This window comes from Heteronotia binoei, chromosome 4, assembly GCF_032191835.1.
Source record: "Heteronotia binoei isolate CCM8104 ecotype False Entrance Well chromosome 4, APGP_CSIRO_Hbin_v1, whole genome shotgun sequence".
NCBI classification, from domain to species: domain Eukaryota; kingdom Metazoa; phylum Chordata; class Lepidosauria; order Squamata; family Gekkonidae; genus Heteronotia; species Heteronotia binoei.
Genome location: NC_083226.1, coordinates 135,617,948 through 135,632,523, shown reverse-complemented (window position 1 = coordinate 135,632,523; position 14,576 = coordinate 135,617,948). Strand labels below are relative to the sequence as shown.

Below are 14,576 nucleotides of genomic sequence, written 5' to 3'. Positions count from 1 at the left end.
CTTATAAACTAGAGGATTTATGTAAGAACAGTTGGTTCTTGGAAGTAGGAATGTAAAAATATTAAGCATTAATATGCTAAATATTATTTTTCTGCTAGTATATTGCTGTAAACATTTAAATGAGTTTGGGAGGAGCTGCTAGGCAGAACTTTTCACGCTGATGCAAGGGTGCAGAAGACAATTGGCAGAGTGCAGTGTTTGACAGTTGCAGCTGCCTTGCTAACAGGTGATTCCTGTGTGTCCGGAGAACTTACCTGCTCAGCAGAAATGTTGGCTGCCCTAGCAGGAGGAGTGGCCTGTGGTGAGGCAGGGGCGATATGCCTGGAGTGTCTAGTAGGTTGAAAAATACTCCTGATTCCTCTAGTGAATGATGCCCTTTTGCCCATCACACACCATCATCCTGAGTAATCCCTGGAATCACTTCACAAAAGAGTGTGTGTTTCTTAATGTTTAAACAGTCCCTAGAGTTGCGCTGCCCTTTGCTGTGGCTGGGGTGAAAGTCAGGTGCCTCTGGAGGCCTCAGAAATGGGAGGAGCAGATCTCAAATCTGTCCACCTCCTTCCTGTTGGAGCCTTCCCTCCCAGTCACAGTTCTCCTCCCTGGCCTCTGTATGTGGCTTCCCTTTTATCCTTCCCCAGCCCAGCCTCACACCCCTGCCCTTTAGAAAGAAATGGGCTGCTGACCCTGTCCTTCAAGGTCTGTGGCTTCACTTTAACTGATTGGACCTTCTCTTCCCTTCCTCCCTCCCTCCTTCCCTTCCTCCCCCCCTGGCCCCACCACCTCTGGCTGTCTCTGTGCTATAGTGGTAGCATGGGGGGAGGGGGAAGAGTCACAGGCCCATCCTTCCCTGGCAGCATTGCTGTTTTCCAGTCTGCCCAGCTGTCCCTATCCCTGGGCTCATCCTGTGGGTTGGGTGGTTGGCAGTGGTCACCTGATTCTATGGCTTTCTGCTCAGCCTCAGGCCAATTTCTCAGTGGTGTTGGGGCTCGTGAACTGGGGCTGTGGAAGTCAGGACTGAGCAGGGTGAACTCCTGCTGGGCTCTTGGCATCATCGTCACTGGCTTCTGGGGTTGGGTACTGTTGCCACTGGTGTGGGACCTGGCAGGAGGAACCCAAACTTCACGTAAGTCTGGGCTCCCTGGGGCCATCTCTTCTTGGGAAGTGAAGGAGGGCAGTCCAGACATTGCCACCCTCATCCCCCAGCCCGGGTAAGGATGAGCCTGGACATTCTAATAATTGAAATGAATCCTTTGGTTAAGATAGAGTGAACAGCTTTGTTTTAAATGCAGTTGGATACAGAATTCGGAAAATAACGGAAAGAGATTATTTGGGTTAAGCAGAGAACAATGTTGAACCTGGCTACAGATGATTTAGGAAGAAAAGTGAATACCAAAAACATATAGAGTTGTCCAGATAATCATGTTGGAGGGTGGGAGAATAATAATAATAATAAATTTTATTTATATCCCGCCCTCCCCGCCATCTGCGGATGGCAAAGCAGTTGGTCCCCTTTCTCGAACGCGATGACTTGGCAACAGTGATCCATGTGACGGTCACCTGGAGACTGGATTACTGTAATGCTTTCTACATGGGGCTGCCCTTGTCCCAAATCCGGCGACTTCAACTAGTGAAGAATGCTGCAGCCAGGCTGTTAATGGGAGTTCCTTTACGGGAACACATCCAGCCTATGCTGAAAGTGCTGCACTGGCTACCGATAGGGTACCGGATTTGCTTCAAGGTGCTGGTCATTACCTTTAAAGCCCTATATAGTCAGGATCCTGCATACCTTAGGGACCGCCTTTCCCTGCACATGCCCCAGCGAGCACTTCGGTCTGGGTCTCAAAACCTGTTGACAGTTCCCAGCATCAGAGAAGCGAAGCTCAAATCGAGAGTCAGGGCCTTTTCCGTTGCTGCCCCTAGCTGGTGGAATGAGTTGCCGGAGGAGATTAGGGCCCTGCGAGAGCTTACAGTTCTGCAGGGCCTGCAAAACGGCACTCTTCTGCCAGGCATTTACACGAATGGTAACATCTGCAGCAATGGGACTGGCCCATAAGAACACCACTGATGGCCTACTTCACTATGCTGTGGCGATCCTGAGACCTCTTGAGTATAGCTAACCACCAGAATTTAAATTGCTGCCTGAAATTATGATAGTAGCACCTGCAAATGTTTTAAATTGTTTTATGTTTTTATTGTTTGTTGTATTGGTCACACTAATGTGTTTGTGTCAACCCTTGGTTTGTGAGCTGCCCTGAGCCTGCCTTTGGTGGGGAGGGTGGGGTATAAATTAAATAAATAAATACAATAATCTGATGTGCTGAAAATAGAGGCTTATTGCTTTAGAGCCGTCCTGAGCCCGCTTCGGTGGGGTAGGGCGGGATATAAATCAAATGAAATAAAAATAATAAAATAAATAAATTTGTCCTACCCAGAGGATTCCTCAGCAACCAAACCCCACCTCATTGGAAACAATATGGCAGCAGCTCCCACACTGGGCAGAACCTGTCCTCCCAAGCCAAGGAGCCAGTCTACACAGGAGGCTGGTTGCTGGCAAACTGTATGGAAGACTGACTCCCAACAGCTGAAGGCAGGCAGAAGGGGAGAGAGACACCTGAAGTGGGCTTCAAGCTGGCGGGCTGGAGAAGTAGGAGTGGGGCATATGCTGAGTTCTGGTGGCTGATGAGGAGGAGCTTGCCCTCTGGATGATACTAGCTGAGCATTCTGGGTAATCAAGTGCCAGATAACGAAGGTTTTGCTATACTAAGGGAATTATTCTGTCTAGGAATGTTAATCAAGGCCGTTCTTAATGATTGCAGGGAGCGTGTGTACTTCATTCCTTACCCAGAGCTACCAGCTTCCAGTTCTGGACACAGTGTTTGTGAGGAAGAAGCACAAAGGGAAAGATTTTGGTCTGTTCATAATGGAAGATTTTGTGGATTCCTTTACGGAAGATGCACTTGGCCTGCGGTTCCCAATGACTTCTTTTATGCATGCTGGTAAGCCCTTCAACTAGATTTAGGGTGTAAGAGCCAATTACGTGTACATTTTACAACTTATCTTTTTTATTGAAATGGTGGACTATTGCACCCTTCTTAAATCTTCGTTCGCGAAGCCAAGCTGAGAGAGAGAGAGAGAGAGAGAGAACTTTTCTAGAGGATTATTTCTGTAGGTATTAAGCATTCCTGCACATGCTTTTGTACAAGTAAAGGTAGAACAAATGTTCAGTTTTCTTTGTAAGAATTTCAACGTATAGTTTTCTAGACTCTTGTACTGTCTAACATATGTAGTTAACAAAAAAAGGCAGAGAATATAATATCCTTGTTGCTACAGGGAAGAATCTTAGATGAATGAAATAAATACAAGTTCCCTGCCTTTGTTGTCATCAATGCACTTTTTACCTAGGAACAGAATTTCCGGGGGCATTTCAGGGCATATTTCATTATCCAGCACTAGAGTCCTTGGCCTAGGACATAGCATGGATGATATAACACTAACCAGTGTTAAAAACTTTTAATACTTCATCATTGTTTTTGATGGCATGCTACAAAAGACATTTGTCTTGCAACTATTCACCTGGGCAAAATTAGTGAAGGATGTGTGTGTTCATGTTATGTGAATAAATGTTCGTATAATAGAGAATGCTGCCAAGGCCTCTTACAAAACTAGTTGTGATTGCTTACATATAGAGTAATCTTTTGGATACTTTACTGAAAAGGGTAATTATCATATTAATGATGTAATTGCAACTACCATTTAATTACAAAAGAAGGTAGCCTTTTCAGTAAAAAATGTCATGAATTTGGGGGTGGGAAAGCATCTTGTAGAAGTCCAAACCTATTCTGTTTTCCCCAGCTTGTCAGAAGTACTTTGAAAAGTATCCGGGAGATCATGATCTTCTTTGGGAAGTTGAAGGAGTGGGCCGCTGGCATCAGAGAACACTTGTCACTAGTATATTGGAGAGAGAAAGTCTCCAGTACATAGGTAAGATGGTTGTGGGCATGACTTGGATCAATACTATTTAATTTATGTAGCTGCAGTAAAAGACATGTCAGCGGCTGTCTGCATTTTTTTTGTTAAATTTTTCTTGGAGCAGGAGTCTTGCAGAAGGAAAGTGGCAGTTCTCAGGCCGAGGAGAGTTTTTTGCAGTCTCCTGTGGATCACAGCACCCCAAGTGTGCAAGCATCTGATGCCAATGATACACAACTAAGTGTAGGTATACAATATGACTTTTCAGAGGTTTCACATGATTCTCTGTTCAGTTGTTTTTATAACTTGTAGGAATTTTTATTCTCAGAAACAGAAAAATAAGGAATACATTAAGATTTTGCTTGACACTTTTCCTCCTCCTCACCCCCTTATATTTCTTAAAATAATTTTGTTCTGTACTAATTACACAAATGAGTTTTAAGAATTGAACTTGCAAAGGACATGGAAAGTGTGGGGGCTGTTTAGAACAGGGGTCCCCAACCTTTTTGAACCTTGAGGGCAACTTTGGAATTCTGACAGTGTGGTGGGCACAGCTACAGAATTAGCTGCCATAAGATGAAATGGCTGCTACAGATCACCCTCAGTCATACAATGAAGATTCTTATAATGTGGTGGCAGCTGCTGCCAAAACAACATTTTAAAAAATATGCACAGCCAATTTAATCTCCATTGGCCAATCAGGAGCCTTCCTGGGCAAAATTCGTACCTCTGACCCTGCCCAGCTTTAAAAACTCTTGGTTAGTACCATGAGAGGTACCCGTGGCGAGTGCCATGATGCCCACTGGCAAGACGTTGGAAACAGCTGGTTTAGAAGCAGCACCACCCAAAAACGTACTTTGGGGGGCAAAGTTTTATTCAGAACCACTTAGCTTATTCTTTTTAGGAAAGCAAGCATTCCTTTGTTAAGGCCTGGGCTACAGTGAGGCAGGCTTAGTCTCCTGCTTTGGTTATCATATTGGGGGTGGAAACCTGAGTAGAAAACTTCACATTGCCCAGGAATAAAGGAAGCAGGCAGCATGGATTTATTCTTAGTGTGGGAGCTCTGGGCCTTCCTCCTTTGTGGCATGCAGTGGTAATGGGGAAATGCCACAGTCCTGATGATTTTAACTGATGTTGTTTAACTGATGTTGACTGATTATTTAACTTCCTCTTGATGAGAGGAAACAACATAGGATGTACTCTTTTTACATATGTTTTAAACTGAAAGGAAGAGATTACTTCTGTTCAGTAAATGAAATGTATTTAACATCATCTTCGGTATCCTGACATAATATATAATTAAAAGAATGGAAAATAATTGTGTACAAGTGAGCGACTCACAAGACTTGCTGGAAGGATCCCATATCCACCCCCCCATTACTGAATCTTGTGAGGCTCCAAGCCACCCCCCCCCCAACAGAGCTCTGCTGCCAGTGTCTGCCACTACTGTGGCTGGACCCACAGGCTGCTGGCATCTGCTTCTGGCCTGCCAGCATCTGCTGCTGCTGCACTAGAGTGGCCCCCTATGTGTGTTCTCTGCACATGTGCAGAGATTGAATTGTATTTTGGGAGGAATTTAAACTCCTCCTATATATCTTATCTTTTAAGTTTTTTCTTCAGACTTTGCAGGAAAATCTGTTCAGCGTTGACATGGCCCTGATCCGTGAATTTAGGTATCCACAGATGGAGACCACACATTGTAGTATAGATGAGGAAAAACACGACATAGTACATAGTAGTGCTAGAACTCTAAAATTCCAACCTCAATTATTTAGTCTGTGTTCCATACTTCAATGTTTTTCTCTTGTACAGATGGACTCTCGTAAAAGCAAGGATGGCATAGATGTATGTGAAGGCACTTCTGAAGGTAAAAACTCCACCTCACATCTCTTCTGTTAAATCTTTCTCAGTCTGTTTTTGTTTAAATAATTATAGGTTCTGCACAGAGGTTAAATCAGAGTTTTCACAGTAGCCAAAGATTGGGGGAAAGAATGGCACTCTAGAAAGTTTTTTTTTAAGGATGCAAATTAGAATAAACTTAGTATAGCCCCTGCAGTTAAAATCATCTCATTCCCTAAGCTGAAGAACACAGGCTGTCTGGGTCAGGGATAGGCAACCTTTTTTGACCTGAGAGCTGAAAGCAAATGCAACACCTTTAATTTGTATGCCACCAGCCAAAAAGCAGAATAGAAAAGTTTCTGTATGATGCTGCCAGTTCCTCAAGTGTTTGCTTTGGTTGCTTGGGCAGACAACAACTCCTGCATGCCAAGCAAAATTGTCTGGTGTCCCTGTTCAGCACATGAACTGGGAATTGTGTACCTGGATCTCGGTTATCATAGGTGAGGGCTTAAGGCTATGGCCAATAAAGCTAAACCATTGGAAGAGAAGGAGGTGGTTATATATGTAACTGACATCCTACCAATTATGTAGCTGTTCCTGGTGCATTTCTTTCAGAGAATGTGGCAGCTTCAGATATCTATAAAAAGCATTTTGAAGTGTATGTTGATGTCATCAAAGAAGAAACCATGGTGTATGCCAAATTAGCACAAAATAGTGTGATTTAGAAAAGCTGGGGAAAAACCTTTTAAATTTTAGGGCAATTATGTGCCTAGACATTCTCCCCCCACCCCTGGCTCTCTGATTTATTTGCATATAAAATGTCTGTGCTTCTCTCCACACTGCCTCTTAGAAGTTAATGTTACGCCGCTTTTTACTCGATCACGAAGCAATCATCTGAAACGTCCCAAGATAGGGAAAAGGATCCAGGTATCTGATGATGCTGATGGTGAAGATGGAAACATTTCTGAAGCATCAGAAAACAGGTATGATGTAGGTGAATATTTTCATTATATCAGATGTCCTAGAATTGGTCTTATGCTGCTCAGTGGTTTTAAGAATTGTTTATACAAAGGAAGTTTGTTGAGTTTGCATAATTGTGCATGACATCCAGAAAATAAGCCCGCCACCCTGTGGAAGTTGGCTTTAAATTGCAATATAATTTTAAACACTCAGCATATAATTTCTTTCATTTGTTGGTGAAAAGAGCCAAATAACTGATTAATGGAGAAATGTGCATATATTTGCTTTGTGCCAAAATTAAATATTCTGTTTGTTATTTATAACCTGCCTTTCTCACTGTGACTCCAGGAAGATTATGTAACACGTCAGTACAATCAATAGGATGTGGAGACCTCTAATAAACAGTGTAATAGGACTAGGATTGTAGAAATTGGAATGTAGAAATCTGAAGCAAGGCACAAGTATTCAGCATGACGTGTTGCATAAATAAAACTAACTCAGTGAAGGTAGCATAAAAACATAACAGCAACAGACAATGCATATTAGTTCCGTTACGGAATCATTCTGTAATAATGAATGCCTATTTCCTTTTTAAAAACACCCTTCCGAACAGTCCTGTTTTAAGTAGTTTGCAGAAAGCCAAAAATGTGGGAGCCTTCCTGACCTCCTCTGGCTGTCCATTCAATAGGATGGGGCCACTACAGAGAATGCAAATATATGGATAATTGTTGATTTTGCCCATTTGCAGGGGACACACAGGCAAGACCCTTTTCAGATGAATGAAGTTGTTGCGTTGGGGCATAGGAGGCGAGGTGTTGGTTAAATACTAGCAAAAATATTCCAAGTGGAAGACTTGTCTTTATTTTTAAATGCACAGAAAATGAGATGGAGCATGTCTATATATAAGGCTAGTTCTCCAGTTCTTATGCTTTTGTAGTACACCAAGAGTGTGCATTTTAGTATTACATCATCCTTGATGTACATCATCCTTTGTTACTTGTGCACAGACTGGAACCTGCTGCTCGAGTGTCTGAAAGTTCAGAAGAGTTGATAGAAGAGACAGAAGAAAATATAGCTGAACATGAACTGGGGGAGTTAACTGAAAATAGAAAGCAACCAGTACAAGAAGTGCAGCAGTTGTCTGAGAAACAAGATGATAAAGAGGTACATTTTAAAGACTCTAAATTGGATCCAGATTCCTGCAAATAGAAAGTGTCAATAGAAGCAGATTTTTCCATCTTTCTCTTCTTTCAACATTCTCCTAGTGTTTCCCCCAACAGTTTCTACTTATGGTTGGGAGAACCTTCCTGAATAATGTGCCATGAGTTACTGAGAACTGCAGGAGGGGTTGGGGGGAGTGAGACTGAAAAAAATTACATAATCTTTTTGAGAAAGGAAAAAAAAGTTTGTTCAAGGTTAAGTTTCATCTAAACGCCCCCCTCCCCAATGCTGCAGGGTATATTTTGGAGGCTCCCTTAATCCATAACAGTCATTTTGGGGAATGTACAAAGGGCTGGTTGGAGAGTTTGAAGGAGCTTGGACTTAATCCTTTGTCTAGATTAAACTATTGGTGAAAAGGGCCAAAGTCTGTAATTGTTCTGCCCTGTATGAGGAAGTGTAATTCTTGGTTTTGGAAAAGATTAGTCCAGGTTTCCACACAGGGCCAAGGGTATACACAAAGCTGAGGTTTACTACTGTCTTATATTAAGTAGAAAAATGTTTGTCTGAACTAGATTTGTGCCTTGTCACTGCTGTGAATAAAACGTTGTTAGCAAATTAAAGTAGCAGTGGCTGTGATGAATAAATGTCATTGTAGGAATCAGATGTTGAGCCACTCAATGGAGAGCTAATGGAACATGCTATCAAGGTTTCATTGGTGACTGAAGGGGAAACAGCAAGTGAAGCTATGGATGGAGAAGCAAAGCTGCAGTCGGATAGTTCAGAAGAAACAACTTTAACTTTATTAGTCCCGTTAATTCTTGACTCTTCAGAGAAATCTCCTGAAGGCAGTGATGACAATATGTCAGATAAGGTGAGGGAGATTTTAGAAGAAATTGCTTATCTGTTCTGTTGACTTATTTCCTTATGAATAGCACTGGAAAGAGGGCGGAAAGCGCTGTCTCCTGTTACTGTGCAGGAAAAGAACCTTATGTACACTAAACCAAAATCCTTAGTTGCATTTGTTTGCACAATATAATGATACATAGGTGGACAATATTCCTGCCATCAATTCTCCCCCTCTCCCTCTAATTTCGTCTATAAAATATTTGGAGAATTTTTGGGAGGAGAACATAGGAATGACAAATATTTCTTTCAGTGATACCTTTGCATTGCCTAGTATAGTGGTGACCACTGTTTAGATCAGGGGTGTCAAACATGTGGCCCAGGGGCTGGATCAGGCCCCCAGAATGTTCTATCAGATCCACGAGCAAGTCTGCTTTCTTTTAACTCTCTCTGTATCACAGCTTGTCTTGCCACACTTGGTCAAGTGGTTCACATAATCCTAGAACAGGATCTACAAAGCAAAGCCTCTATTTTCTCCATTGGCTGAGGCTCCTCCCTTGGGGAGGAAGGGGGGGAGATCTCGCTTTGCCAGGCTCTTTCAATCACACAGTACAGCTACTGAGCCAAGCCTCTTTTCCTTCTACTAGCTGAGGCTCCGCCCCCTCATCTCCTGGTTTAGATGGTTTTAAATGGTATTGGACAAATTCATGATTAGTTTAGCAGCAGCTAATAACCTCGCTAGCTAGATGGAATCTCTGTGTTTGGAGACAGTGTGTCCATACTTGTTGTGGGGGGCAGCGGGGACTAGAGGGAGAGAGCTGTGGTGTGCTCGGCCTGTGGACCAGGATAGAAGTTTCTGCATCTTTTATGTTTTGAATGGCATTTTACAGCATGTTTGTTTACTCAGAAATAGTCCACACTGAATTCAATAGGATCGAACCTGTACATCAAGATTGTCATAGTTTAGAGAAAACGGCATAGAAAAACTTGTATCTTGGAAAAATGTACCCTATACAGCCCTTAGACAGTTTCCCTGTGAAGTCCCTTTCTATATGATCAAGCTTTGTTGTGTAAATATGAATCACTTTGGACCCGAAATTACACAAAATCTCAATCTTTCTCCTTCTCTTCCTACTGCCTTGCCTCCTAAAACTCTGCTCCTGGGGGGGTCAGTGAACCTCTGGGAATAGCATGAGATGTGACGTAGGAATCTGCCATCAAATTGTGGGGTAGGGTACCAATCTTCAACCCCTCCAGCTCTTCTACAGGATAAATCATGGTTCAGCAGTAGAGCATCTGCTTTGCATGAAAAAGGGCCCAAGTTCAATTCTCAGCATCTCCACTTAAAAATGGGTAATGTGAAAAACCTCTATCTATGACCCTGGAGTGCTATTGCCAGTTACACGAGACCATGGTAGACTGATGGTCTGACTTGGTTATAAGGCAGATTCATCCATATCTCCCACAAGCAGAGATGATTTTGAGAGCACTGGTTGTGCACTAGCTGATGGCCATGGTAGGTCTTGTCCAAGTTGTCACCTTTGAGTCTTGTGTAAAACTAATAATATTGGCCTGTGGAAGTAACTGTAAAGAGGGCCAGCAGGAGTGCTGTGGTTAAAAGTATCAAGTCTAGGATGTGGGAAACCAGGTGAGAATTGCCACTTTGCCAGGAAATGTATGGGGTCTCTTTGAGCTAGTCACAGACTCTCAGCCTAACTTAACTCTCAGGTTTGTTATGAGGATAAAGTGGAGGAAGAGGAGAACGATGTATGCTGTCCTGAGCTCCTTGGAGAAAAAGCATGAGATACAAACATACAAAAGAAGGTTGTACAATATATTTTGCCAATTAAAAGTGCCATCTAAAACACAACAAAGACTTTTTTTCTTCCCCTCAGATTGAGAGCATGGCAGATTCAGAAGTACCACTAGAAGAAGAACAAGCAGTAGCACATAGGAAAAGGGGAGTTGTTCATAATGCAGATCTTATTGCATCATCACAAAAGGATGAACCCTCCAATAATGGCCTTTTGAACTCTGTAGCAACTGAAGCTCCAGAAGATACCATTTCTGAGAATGTCTCCCCCAATACCACCTCTTCCCTGGAGGAGCAAAGTGAAGGTGGGTCTGACTCACCAGAGGCCCCTGTTGCTCTGGGTCAGGGGTCCTTAGTGATGGTTGAACTGGAGGATATTGCATACCAGCAACACACAGAGGGGCAAAAGAATCAGATGGATGAACAGTCTGAGGAGTCAGCAGAGCCAGCATCTGAGAGAGCTGCAGACAGCAGTTCTGAGGAAGTTGAAGTCGAAGTCCCCATAATAGACAGGCGGACCTTGCGAAGAAAGGCCAAAGGGTACAAAGGACCACCCAAGAAAAAAGGAAAACTAATTTAGATCATGAGCTGTTGTCACAGCTGGAACTATTACTGTGTGTGTATTTTTTAAATTGGTTATTTAAAACTGTATTGAACACCTATATCTTCAAACACTGGAATTCACTGCCCCCTTAAAAACCACTACAGACACCAATTAAGTATGGAAGTAAATGGCCAGTCTTGATAAAGTATAAGAACTTAGCATAGTAGTTTGATAGGCATAATAGTCCTGTCTCATGCTTTTTAGAGAAATTAGAGACCCCAATGCATTTCATTTGGCATCTTAGTCACTCAGCTACCTGATGCAGCTCTCAGTTGCAGACTATTTTTTATAATAACTGTTCCTCAAGAAGGCTGAATGGTATCCATGGTTTAATGTGAGCAATGTGCCACACACTTCAGTGGTTCCCATAATTCTAGAACTTTTTCAGTTAAGGGCCCATTGGACTGATCTACATTCCATGGAAGAATTAAACATCTTGATGTGTAATAATTTATGAGGGATAGATTCTAATTGCACTCTTTTCAGAAATAGTATAATTATTTCACAAGAAATTAAAATCTGTTTTGTTATTAGATAATGCAGAATATCTGACAGTATTCATATTTAGGTGTTGGCATCTTTTCTCATTTCCTCTTCAGGATGTTTACACCCAACTTGGTTAGTTAAACTAGCAGTGTATGCTCCCAGTTATGGACTTATTAAATTGAAATCTTGGCCAGTACAGCTGATAATTTCCACAAATGATGCTCTAGCATAATTTAAAGTGGTAGTAAATGTACAGAACTTCAGGTTTGTACGTGACCCCTTTTATAAATAATTAGGAACGTTCATAAAGAATGTCTTAAACTGAGTGTATATTAATAAAGGTTCACTTGCATAACTTTCAGTGATTTATTTTAATCTGCTAGGAGTGGGCTTCTTTCTGGATATTTTCTAATAGCATCTGTTAATGAGACACGGCTTTTTAAACTCGTCTTCTTGAATACAAAGTGCTGTTTATTATTTTTAAAAAGTGTTGTTAGAAGCTTTGGATTTGAAGTATATGGATCTGGATTTCTGGGGTGTTGCACTTTCCTCCTCAATGTGCATTTGTATGTTGTGGATCAAAAGTGTGATAAGTTGTTTATAAAATATATTCAAGTGAACCTTCAGAATTTCTAACACTGACTGAATACTTTCTATGAAGCACACAAAATTCAATTATAAATACTTACAGCTTGTCTCTTTGTTGTAGTACTAAGATTTTTTTCCCCTTAAAATAAATGCCTTGATAATTTAAGAACTGTCTAGTTTTTGCTATATCATTAGGATGGGGGATTTTTGAGGATGAGGGGGTTAGATTTAAAATACCCTGCATACAGTGTTTTAACAAATATAGGACATGAATGTTAGGTGTATGGGTTAAGGTTTCAAAAAGGCTAAATGTTTCATGGGACTCTAAAGATTCTTGATCTGTAGATCAAGCTGCATTTTGTGAGGTGACTCAGATCTGTATTCCTATAACAACTTCTGAATTTGTCACCAATTATATGGTTAGTGTGCTTAAAATCTGTCTCTTTTCCTCTGTCTTACTGCATTGAAGGCTATAGAACTTTGTTAGTGAAGTCAATTCATTTTGTTTCATTGTTTCTGAAATTCAAAATGGTATACCAGCACCTGATTTCAAACATTTGTTTTATCTGTGAGAGCTGAATTTCACTGCAAGTTCAAGAGTGTTCATGTCTTAGGGAGGTGTACATTTAATGTTAAGTGGCTTCAGGAGTGCAGCCATTTGTGTGGATTCATTACTGTGGATATGTGCTCCCAAGTCTTATAAGGTTTTTGCATGTAAGCAAACCTGGAAAATGTTCCCTTGTCCGTAAAGTCCAGTATGTGACATTCTCAATCATTAAAACATGCCTGAAATTGTGCTGTATCTAAGAATTATGACATAAATTAACACTCTCTGAAGTCCTAAGAATTAGAAATCAACACTGAACATAGGTAAGGGCTGCACAGTTCATCAGGATCTTCTTCCCATCCCCATAGCATCTTTCCTCAATAACTGTTCCAGAAATACTCTATCAAAGTACAATTGTTCTATCTACTAACATCTTGATAGTATTTATTAACAAATACTAACATGCTTCTAATGTTCAGCTACTTGGACTTAAGTGAGAAATGGCAATACTGTGCTGAAAGACTTCCAAGTAGCTATTTTGTGGGAGAAATGGAAGAAATCACTCTAGTATCTTCCAATATCACAGAAGAAGGAATCTTTAAGGGTTAGAGATATATTATTCTTCAGCACTTGATATGTACTAGGAAAAGTTCTACTCAGCCATAAAAAGTTATCAAATGTGACAAATTTTAAGGTGTAGTATTATTTGGTGGGACAAGATCTAAAGATTGCTTTATGAATTGAGTCTCACTTTAGCTGTGTTCTGTTACATGTTATTGTTCAGACAGTATGTTTTTTCTCTAATGATGTCAAGATGTATGTTACATCACATTTTCAAAGGTTTTATTTCATGCACAACTTGTTTTACTAAACTTCACTAAAGTTGTAGTGTGAAATACCTAATCATGTTCCAGGAATAAAACATTTCGGTTATTGCACTCCTTTGTTTATATTACCACAGAAATCTTTGCAGGATTATAGGCACTAGTACTACCGTTTGTTGTTATACAGACATGAGCAATAAGTAGTTCATATTTCAGCTCCACTTTCACTACTGGTTCAGTTGAACAACTGTCATGACCCTAACATGTTTTATAGACTTGTGATACTGTTATATGAATTTCTTACTGTGATGTTGTCCTACAGTAGTGCTTTACTTGTGTGTTTTACAGTTTGTCCCTTTTTAGCATATGTTTCAAAATAGTCATTAAAAGTTTTTTTGTAATTTTCACCTGGTTTTAGTCAGTTTAAAAGTCTGCTCTTTTAAATTTCAATCATCTTCACAAATATCAATATGGGATTCATAAGTCTCATGAACAACCCAAGTTAACTTTAATACTTCAACTAATCTTATTGTCTTCCTGGGTTCTATAGTGCAGACATGATCTGACAGGTTTGTAAATATAGCTGGGCAGAGTAGAAATCATCTTCCTTAAATGTTCTGTCAAGGCCAAGTACACAGAAACATATTTTGCTCCAGTTGTAGTCATACACTTCAGTGATCTTATTGTTTATTGCTTTTTATTTTCTCATAATCTTATAAGTCACACTGAAAAGGTAGTCACTTCTAAGACCCTGTCATTGCTGTGGGTAGTGAAAGACTCTGTTTGGGGCTGTTATCAGGTTACCTAGAAATAAGCAATAGATTGAATCTAACAGGGCTAATAGGACACTTCTTTGTGTTTAAATACCATGTACACCAGTACCATCCTCACTTACACAATATAAATTACTGATTTCAGCCATTTTGGGGCTAAGGCAAGAAGAAA

The 14,576-nt window shown here is 40.9% G+C and overlaps 1 protein-coding gene across 4 annotated transcripts in view; it reads left to right on the top strand.

Annotated features, from left to right (window-relative positions):
• FAM169A (family with sequence similarity 169 member A) overlaps positions 1 to 14,038 on the top strand; it is a 47,897-nt gene extending 33,859 nt beyond the window's left edge. For all 4 annotated transcript variants that reach the window (XM_060235823.1, XM_060235824.1, XM_060235821.1 and 1 more), the window contains exons 6-13: positions 2,817 to 2,996; positions 3,853 to 3,981; positions 4,094 to 4,209; positions 5,779 to 5,833; positions 6,656 to 6,788; positions 7,773 to 7,929; positions 8,582 to 8,797; positions 10,665 to 14,038. In XM_060235823.1, the coding sequence (XP_060091806.1) occupies positions 2,817 to 2,996; positions 3,853 to 3,981; positions 4,094 to 4,209; positions 5,779 to 5,833; positions 6,656 to 6,788; positions 7,773 to 7,929; positions 8,582 to 8,797; positions 10,665 to 11,162 (1,484 nt within the window). In that variant the 3' untranslated portion in view covers positions 11,163 to 14,038. The remainder of the gene's footprint in view (positions 1 to 2,816; positions 2,997 to 3,852; positions 3,982 to 4,093; positions 4,210 to 5,778; positions 5,834 to 6,655; positions 6,789 to 7,772; positions 7,930 to 8,581; positions 8,798 to 10,664) is intronic.
• Positions 14,039 to 14,576: the final 538 nt, after the last annotated feature.